This window comes from Geotrypetes seraphini, chromosome 5 (genome assembly GCF_902459505.1).
Source record: "Geotrypetes seraphini chromosome 5, aGeoSer1.1, whole genome shotgun sequence".
NCBI classification, from domain to species: domain Eukaryota; kingdom Metazoa; phylum Chordata; class Amphibia; order Gymnophiona; family Dermophiidae; genus Geotrypetes; species Geotrypetes seraphini.
In genome coordinates this window covers 229,083,310-229,100,395 of record NC_047088.1, presented here as the reverse complement: position 1 = coordinate 229,100,395, position 17,086 = coordinate 229,083,310, and the positions used below count along the sequence as shown (strand labels likewise).

The 17,086-nt window shown below is 40.7% G+C and overlaps 1 protein-coding gene across 1 annotated transcript in view; it reads left to right on the top strand.

The window, feature by feature from the left end:
- The window catches only part of ARHGAP15 (Rho GTPase activating protein 15), an 850,722-nt gene that overhangs the window by 483,946 nt on the left and 349,690 nt on the right, over positions 1 to 17,086 (top strand). Inside the window, exon 10 of the mRNA XM_033947260.1 lies at positions 13,550 to 13,648. Within this exon, the coding sequence (XP_033803151.1) occupies positions 13,550 to 13,648 (99 nt within the window). The remainder of the gene's footprint in view (positions 1 to 13,549; positions 13,649 to 17,086) is intronic.

Sequence of the window (17,086 nt, the reverse complement as noted above, 5' to 3'; positions counted from 1 at the left end):
AGTTTTTAATCCACGTGAGTATTTCACCCTCGATTCCATGGGTCGCAATTTTCTGAAGTAATCATTCATGTGGAATCTTGTCGAACACCTTCTGAAAATCCAGATATAGCATGTCGACCGGGTCGCCCATGCCTATCTGCCTGTTTACTCCCTCGAAGAAGTGCAGCAAGTTCGTCAAACAATATCTGCCTTTGCTGAAACCTTGCTGGCTGGTCCCCTTATTAATCATTCCTAACATTCTGTTTGCCCTTTTCGCCACCACCACGCATTGCACAGACAACTTCATCGATTTGTTTACCAGTACTCCCAAATCTTTTTCCTGGGTGGTCTCTCCGAGTACTGCACCAGACATCCTGTATTCGTGTAATAGATTTTTTTGTTACCAACATGCATCACCTTACACTTATCCTTGTTAAACCTCATTTGCCATGTCACGGCCCATTTCTCGAGCGTGTTATATGTCACATTGCAGGTCTTTGCAATCCTTCTGCATTTTCACTACTCTGAATATTTCGTATCATCTGCAAATTTAATCAGCTCGCTCGTCGTACCAATTTCCAGGTCATTTATCAACACATTAATAGGACAACTGATTTGGTATAAACATGTACATATAAGTAGGGTGATGGATTATTGGCATAACCATGCCTATATTAATAACTGTAACGCCACCACAGAGCTCTGTGTATTTCAGTATAAAGCCCATGCATTGTAACACCTCACAACTCCTTATGATAACATCTCTACAAAAGCTCATGTATTGTAGTGCCTTTGCAGAGGTTCATGTAGACCGCTCTGAATTGACTCCCCAGTCATTAGTAGCGGTATAGAAGCTCTCAATAATCACAATCATAATCATAAAACATGCTATCATCATTGCATACTAAGGCCCTGATTCTGTAAAGTACACCAACAGTTAGGCGCCTAGATCGGCGCACCCAGCCGATCTAGACACCTACATTTTTTTTAAAGAGGCTTACTTGGCACTAATAACTGAAAGCCCCATTAAAAAAAAAAAAATTAAAATGATTAAAAAAAATAATTTTCTGGTAGGCCTCTAGTTCGGTAGGTGCCTGCCACCTTGATGTAGGTGCCTACCACCAAATAGGCATGGTTAGGGATGGATTTGGGGTAGAGTTTGGGCATGGATTGAGTTAGGCATTGGTAGGCATCTACCTTAGGCTCCGGTATTTTAAGCCAAAAAAACCCTAGCTTAATGTACCGGCGCCTAAGGTGTACATGCCTACTGGTACCTGTCAATTTAGGCACTGCTTGTGTGATTCTACAAATAGAAACATAGAAACATAAAAAATAGAAATATGATGGCCCATCATATTGGAAAATTTAAAACTGAACTTAAAACCTTCCTTTTTAAAGATGCTTTTATATTATAATTTTAGTTCTAGTATTATGTTTTCAATATGAAACCTGTGTTAATTATTCCTTTTGTGTTTCCCATCAATGTTTCTTCTTTACTTTATGAATTGTAGTTCATCCCTTCTTTCCCATTTATCAATGTTAATAATCATGAGTTCTTACCCATTATTTAATAATTGTATGTACTGTATTGTTTGTTTTTGTTTTTTATATTTACTAATTGTTAAATTTAAAGTGTACATCGCTTAGAATATTTGATTAAGCGATTTATCAAGTCATCTAATAAACTTGAAACTTGAAACTTAAGTCTGTCCATTCGCAGTAACCATTCTCGCTTCTTCTTTCTAAGAGATCCCACGTGCCTATCTCACACTTTCTTGAATTCATACACAGTCTCTGTCTCCACCACTTTCTCCAGGAGACTGTTCCATGCATCTTCCACCCTTTCTGTCAAAAAAGGATTTCCTTAGATTACTCTGGAGCCTATCACCTCTTAACTTCCTCCTATGCCCTCTCATTTCAGAGCTTCCTTTCAAATGAAAGAGACTCGACTTATGTGCATTTATACCGCATAGGTATTTAAACGTCAAATCTCCCCTCTCCCGCCTGTCCTACAAAGTATATATATCGAGATCTTTAAGTCTTTCCCCATACACCTTATGACAAAGACCACCCATCCATTTTAGTAGATTTCCTCTGGACTGACTCTATCCTTTTTATATCCATTTGAAGGTGCAGCCTCCAGAATTGTACACAATATTCTAAATGAGGTCTCACCAGAGTCTTATACAGGGGCAACAATACCTCCTTTTTCCTACTGGCCATATCTCTCCCTATGCACCCTAGCATCCTTCTAGCTTTCGCTGTCACCCTTTTCAATCTGTTTGGCCACCTTAACATCATCACACACAATCACACCCTAGTCCTGCTCTTATGTCATGCACATAGGTTCTTCACCCCCTAAACTATACTGTTCCTTTGGGTTTTTGCAGCCCAAATGCATGACCTTGTATTTCTTAGCATTACATTTTAGCTGCCAAATTTCAGGCCTTTCTTCAAACTTTGCTAGGTCTTTCTTCATGTTATTCATACTATCTGGGGTATCTACTCCATTAAAGATTTTGGTATTATCCACAAAGAGGCAAATGGTACCTAACTTTGATTGACATGCAAAAGATGCTGCTTTTCTAGACGCCATTTACAGAATTTGGCTGTAACACGCAAATATATGTGTATTGACGATTTGCGAGCACAATTTAACAAGGTTAACAAGCTAATCAGCACTGATAATTGGAACTAATTAGAAGTTATGTAATGAAAATAAAATAAATTTTTAAAAGAGAAGTTATGAGCACAACTTTCTAAGTATATTCTATACAGTGGTGCGTGTAAATTCTAATATGTGAATCTCAAAAGAGGCAAGGCCAGGAGAGAAGCATGGGTGGGCTGTGAACATTCCAAAAAGTTAGGCGCACTATGAATAACCCAATCTGTACACACTTAGGGCTCCTTTTACTAAGCTGCGATAGCGTTTTTAGCGCACGCAGAATTTTAGCATGCGCTAAATCTGCGCTAGGCAGCTAGAACTAACGCCAGCTCAATGCTGGCACTATCGTCTAGCGTGCACAGCAATTTAGTGTGCTTAAGCGCGCGCTAAAACCGCTATCACAGCTTAGTAAATGGAGTCCTTAGTCAGGCTTGGTTTTCATAGGCCAAAATGGGTGCGTCTAAATGTTAGTCGTGTACAGGCACTAAGCTCCTTTTTCCTTTGGCTTTGCAATTTTGCTCGTACATTTTGGTGAGAACAAAATTACATGGACAAAATACAGACAGTGCTGGAGGTGTTTTAGGGATGGGCTACTATATTTAGCCAGATGGCATTATACTGAGCTTGATCCAGTTTAATTACTGTGGACAAGTCAGTGTATACAAATAAGAGGCCTAAAGCTATGCAGGAAAATTCACCCAAATGTTCTGTGGCATGCTTCTCTAGATAAATTCTACTGAATATCCAGATAAAGATAATTGGATAAAATTGTCCTGTTCTACTAGTTTCTTATAGAAGCTGAAGGTGTAATGCAAACTACAGGGCTAGATGTATAAATATACCGGCCTTCTTAAAATGCTTCTTGGATTTTCATACGCTAATTATGATTAAGGCCCGGATGCGCCGTTGTCAGCATCCACCTTAAAAGTGACCACCGATCGTGTGTCAGTCGCACGATGGTGCCATTTAGAGAATTGTGCCTTTGGGAAAGGTAGGCACCAGAAATGTAGACAAGGCTTTTCAAAGGCCTACCTTTGAAATTAATTATACCTACGGAAGCATTCTATGGTGCATAATGCCTACAGTGGCATTAAGCATCATAAAGGCCTACAACTACCTCGACTTTAGAAAATTACTCAAAACTCACCTATTCCGAGACCAAGACCCTTAATGCCCCTTTTCAATCCTCCCCCCGTTCTGATCTACTCCCCTCCCCCATCTCCCTCCTCTCCCCCCTACTTCTCTCCTTGCTGTTCGCAACTCTATGATCAATTCGATATGTAACCACTTGTAACTACTCTCGCCTTGCGGTTTGCAACTCTATGATCTATTCAATATGTAACCACTTGTAATCTCTGTCTAACTAATGTGAACCGCCTAGAACTCTTCGGGGTATGGCGGTATACAAAAATAAAGTTATTATTATTATTATTATTATTATAAAGCGCCTCCGTAGGTGTCATTCCAGCACCATTTTTTTAAGGCGCCGTGAAATTTATTTTAAAAACACTTTTAAACTGCATTTTCCCAATTGTAGCAGGTTTCCGGGTCTCACCGCGTCTGTGTAGAAAGAACCGAAATTTCAGCCATCATGCTGTGACTAAATCATCAGTTCTTTCTACACAGATGCGGCGAGACCCGAAAACCTGCTGCAATCATGATGCCAGCAGCGGAAGCCTAAGAGAACCTGCCTTTTCTTCGTGACTTAGGTGCCTATAGGGCAGGGGTCTCAAAGTCCCTCCTTGAGGGCCGCAATCCAGTCGGGTTTTCAGGATTTCCCCAATGAATATGCATGAGATCTATGCGCATGCACTGCTTTCAATGCATATTCATTGGGGAAATCCTGAAAACCCGATTGGATTGCGGCCCTCAAGGAGGGACTTTGAGATCCCTGCTATAGGGTGTCTCCTGGCGCCTAAGTTAAGGCACCATTTATAGAATAGGGGGGCCTAACTGTCCATACCTAATGTATCCTTTATTGACCTGATATGAACTTATGGTCAGAGCTTAACTTGTTAGTTCTGCTTTTGCAACCAATTCAAACTAACTACAGATGCCCTGAGATATTAGAACTGACTGTTCAAATGGACTCAGTGTGGGAGTTTCATTGGCTTTAAATTGATAACAGCTGAAGAAGTGAATGATTAAAGCTGTATATGGGTAAAGCATGCAGCTTCTTTGTGAAAACTGTTGTGAACGGAGCATTCTGCATGGGAAATGGGTTTTTTTGTTATGTTTTTTGTAACATAGATTTTTCTGAACAATCAACTTAAATGTTTAAATGATGAGCAGTCGTATTTCAGGAGCCTGTGAAGGAATAATTCCTGAGAAAGTGAAATGAACTTTGAAGAGATGAAGTGATTTTCTACTCACAGGGGAGCCTTTAAGGTTAGGTAGCATTCCATAAGATGGTAATTGTGTCTTATTTCCCAGGCATCAGAGTTAAACAAGCTGTATAAGGAAACAAACTGTCATAATATGAGATTTTGGAGCGATGTGTACATCTCTTACTTCAAGTCATAAAAAGTACAGTCCTGACATGCCCTATCTACAATAAATCAAAACAAAGGCACGTTCCCATTTTCCTTCTTTATGCTCCAGAAAACAGTTATTCTTTGTGTAATGCATAGAGATCTTTTACTTATTTATTTTTTTTAGCAAGTGACTGTGGTCCCTGCACTGTAAATTTCAACGTGTGCATTGGTATGCACAAAAAGATAGCATGCCCCGTGGTACAGACCTCGCATGCATGCTGAATTGTTCCACTGAAATTGAATAATGTATTATAATGAAACTTTAGAGCGTGCTATTTTGCATGTGCTAGCTAAGACCTAACTTTAGACCTGGGATTTAACTTTTTGATGCACTGTAAATATGCCATCTTGAAATATCAGTACCAACTAGCCAAAATGACACCTTTTGAGAACTACTCTAGCTATGAGTACTATTCTGAAAAAGGACACCTATATTTAGGCACCTAGAAGATGCTTATTTGGAACTTATGCTATAAAGAAAAGTAGGCACCTACTTTCCTTTATAAAATGTAATCCACTGAGTGAAAAAGGACCAATAATAGGGGAGTATGTGACATATTTATATCACAAGATAGAGAGCAATCAACTACATAATCTTGCAAAATTTCAGCCTCGGGTAGGGACTAATTACATCTTTATAAAATGAAAACTGTTTAGCATTAAAAAAAATAATAATTAACCCCAGAAATCACATACCCCACTTTAGATACTTGGGTGTGTGTGTAAGTAAATACTATATGATAGGGAAAGTGATCTATCAGAATCCCATTTTTGCTTCACTGGGCTTTCATATCTGCATAATGAAACTCAATAAGAGCTAGATGAGTGGGAGAGGGAGAAAAGGAATCCTCCATTGCCCCAGGTACGTTAGGTAAATTGTGAGACCACCAGGAAGATAGGGAAAATGTTTGAGTACCTGATTGAAAATCAACTTAGATAACCTTGAAAGGCAGTATATAAATACCTAATACCCCCCTCCTCCTTTTACTAACTTGCGGTGTAGGTTTCTACCATGGCTCGGTTTGTTAAATGCTTCGATGCTCATAGAATTCCTATGAGCATTTGAACACGTCAGAGCATTTAGCACTGAAGGCTGCAGTAGAAACTTCTACCGCAGCTTAGTAAAAGGAGGGGGGGGAGGGGATGCGGAAAAGATAAATAAATAAATTTGATCTTGGTCCCAATAAAGAGATTGATATTCAAAGTATTTAAGCCAGGAAGTAGATGTTTCTGTCTGGTTAAATTGTTTCTGTGGGGCTATTCGCAGATATTCAGTGGCAGTTAATTGGATAGTGCTACTGAATAATAGCACTAATCATCAAACATGAAGTCAGCAATTTTCTGGGTGGTTTGAAGACAGAGTCGGCACCTATGCAATTAAACGATGATAATCAGCCCTTAGCTTCCTAAGTTAATCAGACAAATAGGACCACATAAAACACAGTCCTAGTCCAGTTTAACTTAAATGGTTAAGTGCTGAATGCCTCACTCAAATGGATAAGGGATAGTTGGCCGCACAAATACAGAATCCAGATATTCAGTGCAGGTACCTGAACATGGCCTGTCATTGCATATCTAGGCATAATGCTAATGGTGGCCAACAGACACTGACTACTACTGGCTGAATATTTAACCCAGATATTATAATATCCAACTTTACTTTCCATATCCTGTATAGGTTGCCCATATGCATGCAAAGTAATTAATTAATGAGGCGTCAACATTAATTGATGTCAATTGTCACCAATTTGAAGTCATACATTGTAACATCTGCACCTAAATTTTATAGCATGGCTATGGGAGGGGTGCAAAAGGCCAGAGACCATCCTATAAGTTAGGTGTGTGTGACAGGGTGAACTTCCTATCACAAGCCAGCAGAAGGAGCCTGAGCACTGAAGTATGTGGAGCTAATTTGAATACGAGCCGTAAAGGTACCTGGGAGCTGTTCACTCACCCTGAGTGAAGTAGGGTGCTGAAAAGGACAGGTCCAGAGCAAAGAGCTAAGGAAAGTAGAAACTCTTTTGGAAGCCAGGCAATCCTTAAAAGGAGGAATGCTGGCCACTAGCCTAACTCTCAGTAAGTATGATAAACTAGTCTGCCTAGTAGAGCTTAGAGTGATTTGGAAAAAACTCCAGGCTTGATGACCAGCATGGGGTTGAGTAGATATGTGAGTGACTGGGAAAGCCCTTACAAGGAGAGTGGCTGAAGAATGGGAAGTAAGTTCTCAGACAGAGTCCTCAGAGAGAGAGACTGGCTGAGAAGGGCCTGGAAGAAGGAGTATCCGGAGGGTCTAGTAGAGCCTGGAGTCCAGGGAGGGTCTCAGGCTTGATGACCAATGGAAAGACTGGTGAAGAGCTATCCAGGACCCAAAGGTCCCAACAAGCCAGGGAGTACAGGGACTGGCGGTGGCCCCACAAGGATAGTCAGAAGAGTTAAGGTCCAAGGTTGATGGAGGACTGGTCTGTGACTGGCGGAGGGACCGGTGGTGATTGGCAGAGAGACCAGTAATGGCACCAGGAGCTGCCAGATGAGCCCAAGAGGAAGCAGCCTGACAGACCCTGAAGAACGTTGGCCGGTGGCGACTGGTGGAGAGACTGGTAAGTGGCACTGGAAGTGCCAGAAGACTCAGAGAACCAATGAAGGGTCGGGAGAGGACCTGGAAGCAGTTGGAATAACTATGGAGTCCAGGGAGGATCTAGTGATGACCAGGAGGAGCCTGGAGGGACCTTGTCAGGGATATTAATAGAGTGTGTTTGAATAACAGTGTTGTGTTTGTTTAACAGAGCCTGGTGAACAAGCAGGAAGACCAGAAGATGCCTGGGGAGTAGAGAGTGATGGGTAATGACTGCTCAGCCCAATCACATGATCACAGCCAACTTCTGCAAATTAGGTTCTGCAGAAATAAAGAACAGCGGGGACGATGGAGAAAAACCAAGCCAGCAGAGTTCCTTCAAAGGACTTTATGATACTTTCAACATAAAAAAACTTGGTTATAGAGCCTGCCTCAGGAGTCACATATACGATGTCTGAAAACTGATGTGCACTAAAAAGATATTCTCTCCTCCAAACATTTCTCTCCAAATCAATAACAGAAACTGCACTACAAGCAGTGTTGCCGAACTCCCTGTCTTACATCAACATTACCAGTGCAGCCTCATCTTAAACAATAAAGAATGCATGCAAAAGGGATGCATAAGAATTTTCGTGTGTTAAATATGATCAGGCATTGGAAACATCATTAGATATGTAGAGAAAAGGCACCAAGAACCATCCAGATGAGGGACAATCAAATCAACTCCACAGCTTCATTTTACATTACACATTTCACTTTTGGTGTTTAAGTGTTCATTTATGCCTATGTTTTTTTTATTGAATGGATCCCTTGAGGCAGGCATTTGTTCGCTGAAACACATCCCTCATCTGGATGGTCCTTGGTGCTTTATCTCTACCATACTATAATTTAATTTGACTCTGACCCTGTCATAATCCTATGTTATTTCTACTTGTATCCTGACCTCTCATATACGGTCTTCTACTTAATTCCTGTTAAACGCATCGAACCTCATTGTGTATTGCGGTATACAAATACAATTGTATGTTATGTTATGATGTTCTTTGGCCCTCTCCTACACTTTTCTGTGCAAACATCATTAGATGCCATTATTTACACCAGGTTTCAGCAGGCATAAATGCTGGTGTCCAAAGTTAGCTTGAAATCTATGCTAAGATGCTATTCAGCTAAGGGTTTTCTGTACCAAGTGCCTTTTGCTGAAAACTATCTTAGTGTGGATTTTTCCGGTGCCTAACATTGGATGTCATTTACCGATTTTCCACCCTACGATCATATCAATATGCAGCATTCTCTACATGGATAACATTTCAGGCAATATCACTAGGGTTTGATCCTAAGGGCTCCTTTTATGAAGGTGCGCTAGCGTTTTTAACGCACGCACCAGATTAGCGCACGCTAGCTGAAAAACTACCACCTGCTCAAGAGGAGGCGGTAGCGGCTAGCGCATGCAGCATTTTAGCGTGCGCTATTCCGTGCATTAAGACCCTAATGCGCCTTCGTAAAAGGAGCCCTAAGTAGTAACTGATTGTGTGCTACATTTTGCTAAATCCAATGCAGAAATGTACTATTAAACTGGCATAAAATCTGTATTTTTTTTTTATTTTTTTTTGCATCGCTAGTACTAAGGAAGTTTAATTCAAATCTTGCCTCCTGAACTTTAAATGGACTTTAATAGCAAAGTATGTGGAAAAAGTCACATTCTTTGAGCATGAACATACTGCTATTGAATTGTCTATCTCACATGCTTGATTCATTTTTATCCTGACATAGCTCCCATTACTGAATGCTCTCTTCATAATTTGTCAAAAATATATTGCCGAGATGATAGAAAAGAAGCTAATTTGTAATTTGTAGAAACCTAGCCTGGTTGCACTGATATGTTTCAACATGATCAACATAATTGGTCAAAAGTTTAAAAGCATAAAGATGAAAAAGCCAGATCTTCTGTTTCAAGTGTAATTCATTATGTATACAAGCTGACACAATGTACGAGTTCTTCAAACTGGAAGACTCATATATTCATCTCATTTCCAGGGGTAATTTTATAAATCATTTTCTCGCTGAAAATGATCTCTTATGTACCTGTGTATGCACATGTTCAACTATGCATACTGACAAGAACACAAAGCAAAAAGAGTAGAGAAGGGGCACCACAAATCAGCCACAGGAACAATCAATTTATTGCAAACATATAAATAATAAAAGCAAGTACAAATAAATGGCTAAAAAAAATAGAGCATGAGGCAAGCTTCATCAAGAGTTCTTAATTCCTTTTTTGTGCTGTTTCTATACGTAGGGTTGTGCTTTCTTTCTTCTGGTAGAGTACTGACAAGAACATACAGTACTTACTTTCTCTTCATAGTTAAGGGTCAGGTACTAGCATTCTATTGTACAATCCAAATCAGGGGTGGCTCAAAGCAATCTAATGCTTGAGGTGAAAGATCAAAACTAATTCCACTAAGCAAAAAGCTGCACATGATATAAAATAGAAACCACAAACAGCAGCAAAAAAAGGTCTGATGGACCTTCAAAGTAACTAACTTCTGTCTCGAGCACTGGACTACCAATCATATGCCATATAAATAATATAATTGAAAAAAGGAGGGAGTCTCAGTGTGAAGGACCAGCGAAAGGAAAAAAACATCTCCAGCACTCACATGCTAAGGTGAAGGTCTAATAACCTCCACCAGCACACCATCATCAAATCCCTCCTGTGTGCACCCACCAACCAAATCAAAAATAGGGTGAAATAAGGTGAAATTCAATAGTGATAATAATAAATCACATATTCACAGTGCTGAAACAGAGGAAAAATACTTTGAAGGTCCCCCCAGCTGACTCCCAGAATCAAAAAGGAAAACTTAGCTTGCAGGCGTGGTCCATAGATGAAAAACAAAGGCAAGGAGACACTGTAAACTGACAAGTCAGATGAAATTCAGGAGTAGGTTCAACCAGCCTGGTTTCGGGGACTCTAGGTCCCTTCCTCAGGAACCTGTAACTTTAGATGGACAGCATTTATTCAGCCATGAGTGGCAAATAAAGCAAACAAGCTAGCCTGGAGAGAGGGAGTGAGGTGAAAGATCAGCTGCTACAGCTCCACCTGCCGCCACCCACCAATTTCTCACCTCTTCTTCCCAATCCTGCAGGAACAATAAGCCAAATGATAAACACAGGACCTCTGAGACCCATGAGCACCTCCAAGACCCTACTGGTCAAGCCCCCCAGTAATGCGAAAGCGTGCGTCAGAGGGGGGCGTGACTATCAGAGACTTGGAGGCGTGTGTGGGTCTCAGAGGCCCAGTATTTATTTTTTGGCTTTTTAGCACAGTAGGAGTGGTGAGAGGTGGTGGGCAGCTAAAAAAAACCCCGGCCATTATGAAGTCATTGCTAGGTTGGCTGAGGACATTTCATACTGCTCCAAAAATTCTGCCACCAGAAGCAACTGCATTGCTTTCCCTAATGAAAGGCCTTCCCCTAATCAAAGTGGTTTACATTTTTATTCCCTGTCCCTAGTGATCTCATAATTCAAGCTTTTTCTCCTGGATAAATTGTGAGTTAGGTGATTTGCCCTGAGTCACAAGGAGGCAAAGTGGGAATTCAACCCAGTTTCCAAGATTCTTAGTCCACTCCAGTAATCACTACAGTAGGCTAAGCCTCTACTTCTCTGTTTTGGGGGCATATTTGGATGAAACTTGGCAGATTTGCAATATACAAGGGCGGTCTTATAAAGTGGCACCTGTTTGGAGCATCCACTTTCCTTGACAGACTACTAATATAACTGGATATTCAGGCATGTGCACTTACCAGCCATAGAACTGGTGTAAATATTCATGCATAGCATACAGTATAGTAGAGTATTCAGTTATACATGTGGGTGGGTGCTCCATGCAGACTCCACCAACCTGTAAAGTGCACACTTTCAGAGATATGGATGTGTGTGTATATATATGTATGTATATATGTATACTGTATCTACCTGTACACCACAACAATAGCCCTGATGCCTGCAGGTATCATCTTTATATAGGTATAGTAGGTTTTGGATGTGTTTTTGAGGGCTCACCATACAATATAAGTAGGTTATTGTGGCATATGGACCTGGGACTTTTTAATGTGATGTTTACTGCCTTACCCCTCAGAATTCCCCTCTGATCTGCTGAGCTGTATATGTGGCCATTTGAATCTGTAATAAAGACTGGAATGTACAGTTTTGTTTTGTTTTTTTCACATCTTTGAGTAGTGAGAGGGGGGTGATCAGTGGGGGAGTAAGGGGGTCATGCCTTAAACCCTCCAGTTTGGATACCTTTTTGACCCTTATTCTTTTTTAAAACAGGTATAGCCCTAAACATCTAAATCAGTGTCTCTCAAATTTTCTCGAGCCGGGGCACACTAAAGGTAGTAGCCATGGCTTGAGGCATCCAGAAGTGCGTGGACGTTGCCGTGATGACATTACGCATATGCGTGACATCACCACGTCGACGTTCACACATGTGCGGAGGCCCTCCAGATGGGCCCTAAGATGCCAGTAAAGGGTGCTAGCAGGGAAGAGGGCCGGAGAGAAGGAGAGGCATTGGTGCCAGCTGATTGCCTACAGCAGTGTTTCTCAACTACTTCAAGCTAAGTACCCCCTAAATCTAACAAATATCAACTGAGTACCCCAACCACAGATCTCTCTAGACCCATCCAAGCTCTGCCCCAGATTCCATCCCCTTTACTAATTGTAATGCAATTTTTTTCCATTCATTTTTCATATACACACAATATACATAGCAGATATAAATTCTCAAAACTGACACATTTCAATCACTATATTGAAAATAAAATCATTTTACCTACCGGCGATCCTCTGCAGACTGCTGCAATTAGCTTTAAAGGTGAGACCAGGAGGCCGGGGGAAGCTGTAGGATGCTAGAGAGAAGGCGAAAACATGCAGGCCTTTGGTGAATTGGGCAGCGTTATTGCTGTACCATATAGGGAAGTCAGCTGACAGGCACCTCTCTTCCTCCTCAGTGTGCCACGGCACACTTGGGATCTCAGGAGGCACACTAGTGTGCTTCGGCACACAGTTTGAGATGCACTAATCTAAATGATGCCCTGGACGTGTTGTTAAAAGTTTGATTATCAAGCAGAACATCCAAATCCGAAGCCCGTCCAAAACAAGCCTTTAACATGCCCCACTTATGATTTAGACACACCTGAGACAAAATGGCCAGAAATATGTATAGAAAGTCAGTTTAGTAAATAGCCACTTGGATGTTTTGACTAATAAGACGTCCAAGTGCTGTTTATGTCATCTTTTTGATGTCTATCTTTTTTGAAAATGAGCCCCAGAGGCATCAATGTTGGCCTTTGCAATATAAGCATATGTTTATTCTTGAGAATTATTAAAAGTGTCCTGTTAAAAAAATTACACATTTATATGGAAAATTATAACTAATTGATTTGCCCACCTACTCTAGACTAATGCAAATCACTAATTGAAATTACACCTTGAGTAGTGCCAGGAATCACAACTGTTATCACTGGAAATAGATTTATGGAACCTTAACAGCAAGACACAAATTCATCTTGAAAGTTATTGTGTGATTAAGGAAAATGAAGACTAAACTAAGAAATAGTAATAGGTCTATTAGTTAGTAGTAGTAAACAGAGATAGTAATAGGTCTAGTAGTTAGTAGACAGAGATAGAGAAAGAAAAATAACTAGTTTGGAAATGCCATATTCCTAGGTGAAATGGGGATTTTTCAAGTAACATTTCTGTGTTAATATCGATTTATTTTCTTGTTCCCTTCCATCACAGATCAAGTTTTTGGTTGCCACTTGCACATACTTTGTGAACGTGAAGGTACTACAGTGCCCCGGTTTGTGATACAGTGTATGGAAGCCGTTGAAAAACGAGGTAAGTACAGTAGGGCAACAGGTGTATTGAGGTAGAAGCTCTCAGGACTTCCAACCAGTAGTTATTTATTTATTTTTATTCTACAATTCTATGTGGATTATAAATTATTCAAGTACTCAAGCATTTTTTCCTAACTGTCCCACTCTATCTAACGTACCTGGGGCAATGGGGATTAAGTGACTTGCCCAAGGTCACAAGAAGAAGGGCAGGATTTGAACCCACAAGCCCAGGGTGCTGGGGCTGTAGCCCTAACCACTGTACCGCACACTCCCCAAGGGAAAAGCTTTACAAAGCCATTCTAGCGGCTGCTGCATGGCAACAGCCCCGAAGCCCTTTAAATCTCTATGGGCTTCGGGGCCGTTAGCGCAGCACAGCCGCTAGCGTGGCTTTGTAAAAGAGGCCGTTACTTACCACTTGTTTTGCTCAAATAATATTTTCTGTAGGGGGTATGCATCGTTTTTGATTTGAAAGGTTAAAACCAATTCAGCATAGTTGGTTAATTTTGCCACAGATTAACAATATGAGAGCCCATGGCATGACATGGACAACTGCAACAGTCGATCATATTGTAACTCTTTGAAAAGCAGTGAAATAAGCCTATCACTGTCTGAATTAACCAAATTCCTGAAGTCAAAGCTAAGCTGAAAGACATAGCCCTATTACAACCATTATTTCTCTGAGGCTTTGAGAGGGAGGGATTCAGCAACTGGGGCTCCAGGAATTCTGCCAAAAATTACAGGAAAGAAAAATCCTGCCACAGTGACAAGCCACATAGGCTTCTGTTTCAAGCAGAGAAAACTATGCTGTCTTTTCCAGGTTTGAGGGTACATACTCGTTCCTGATTTTGGAGGGAAAGAGTAGGAAATGGGGATTAGCAGAATCAGAAGCAGGGGATTAGAGAAGCGCAGGGGCTAGGCTAGAAAAAGCTGTATTTATTAGTCATATGGTGATGCTATTTTATGATATTTTCTTTCCAAGGACTACAATGCTTATTTATATGAGCAAAGTTTTTGATCATACAGTATACTAGAGCAGTGTTTTTCAACCTTTTTACACCTATGGACCGGCAGAAATAAAAGAATTATTCTGTGGACCGGCATCGGCTAAGTCATGGGCCATACCCCGCCCATTTATACCCAGTCTCCACCCCAGACCCTGCCCCCATAATAGTAATAATTGTAACACTATTTTCCCATTCATTTTTCACAGATACACAATATAATCTTTTTAACAACACATAATGCTTAACCACAAAATTAAACTACACAAAGCACACTGACAGCAGATGTAAATTCTCAAAATTCACATAATTCAATCACTAAATTAAAAAATAAAATCATTCTCCCCTACCTTTGTTGTCTCCCTCCCTCCATGCAATGCCTTACCTTCTGGCCTGCTCCCTCCTAGCCATTTTATGCCTTCCCTGGTATTATCTTCAGGCCGGCTCCCTCTTCCTCACTGATGCAGTGCATAAAGCTGTGGGCAGCGGCTCCTTGCGTGTCCCGTACCTCATCTGGAAGCCTTCCTTCTAATGTTGCAACGTCAGAGAGAAGGCTTCCGGTTCAGGCGCAGGACGCGTGTAGGAACCACTGCCCGTGGCTTTGTGCACTGAATCAGTGATGAAGAGGGAGCAGGCTTGAAGATAACACCGCATCGATCGCACCGTGGAGCGGCGGTTGAAGAACACTGTTTTGAGCCTGATGCATGTGCTGGCCCTGTGGACCGGCAGGAAATTTCTGTGGACCGGCACTGGTCCAAGGACCGGTGGCTGAAGAACACTGTACTAGAGTGAATGTAAAATAACTGATTAAAAATAAATCCAGAGAAACCGATATGCTTTGGATAGGTGGCTGTAATGTAGAAATAACTCAAATCAATCCAGTCTTGATCAGTGCTACCATATTATTTCTTTGCAGAGTGAGGTTAGGATCCAGGGAATGATCATGGATTCTAGATTAACTATGCAATCATATGTAGGCATAGTTGAGAAGAAATTTTTTTAGCAGTGTAAGGTTGAGGTGTCAGATTAAATCCTACTTGGAAGCTAAATACTTTCAAGTGATTTTAGAAGCAATGATTTTATCCCATGTAGATTACTGCAATATTATATTTTTGGGTATTCCTGAAAAGCAAATTTGTAAATTGCAGACTCTGTGAAATGTAGTGGCTAAGTTGGTTTTGGAGGGAGGATGGGCAGATCATGCTATGCCTTATTTAATTAAGTTGCAATGGCTCCTGTTGAGAACAAGAATTACATTTAAGCTATTGCTTTTTTTATGTCTGTATGGTTTGGTCCCAGAATACTTAAAAAAAAAATAAAAAAAGTATAATACAACCAAATATAAAAAAATATGAATAGCCACCTAAAGATATTCACTAAATAAATACTGTTATCAGAGACTAACTAAAGCAGGTTCCTACACGGAGAAAAGACCTCAATGTTTCCCAGGAGTCAACCCAGGAAACTACTATGACAAATACTAAGTTGTCATAGAAAACACATCCTTGGCCAAAGAAAAACTCTGTGAAACTTCAATCAGTATTATTGTATCATATAAGCTATTCAAAATAAATAATTCAAAAACTATTTAAGGCAAACATGTAAGGAGCCCGCACTTATTTTAAAAATGTCCTCTGATACGGGAAAGATCACCACAGCTCAGTTGTCAATTGAATACACTCTCCCGGTGCAGTGTTCAGTTCAGCATAGTCTAGAAAATCGTCTCGTAATTCCCAACAGACCCTGCATCAGGGGAATTTCCCCTGAATCACGCTGCATCAGGGGAATTTATTTGAAAAAGAGCTACTGCTTCAAAGTCTTCTTCGAGATAACGGTATTTATTTAGTGAATATCTTTAGGTGGCTACCCAGAATACTTAAACCATTTTGTGACTCTCTACATCCCATCAGCTGGGAAGCATTTGTAATGCAGAAGGTGAGATCACATGTCCTAGCTCAAATATGTTGTTGTGATTCTTTTACTTGTCATGACCTACAAACCTTGCTCTGTGCTGAAACCCCTGTTCCCTTTAAGCTGAATGGCAAGATTATGAAGGGCATAGAGAGAGTAGAGCGGGACAGATTCTTCAAACACTCAAAATATAAAAGAACAAGAGGGCATTCGGAAAAGTTGTAAGGGGACAGATTCAAAACAAATGCTAGGAAGTTTTTCTTTACCCAGCGTGTGGTGGACACCTGGAATGCGCTTCCAGAGGGCGTAATAGGGCAGAGTAAACTAAGGATTTTAACACTGATGTTGTTATCCATCTAGGAACAAATGACCTGGCCAACAACTCCACACTTGCAGCACAGAAAGCTTTTCGGGAGCTTGGTGAGGGCGTGAAACCTTTTGTAAAGACTTTAGCTTTTTCTGAAATACTGCCTGCATATGGAAAAGGAGAGCAAAGAGTGAAAAACACAGAGGACTTTAATAGATGG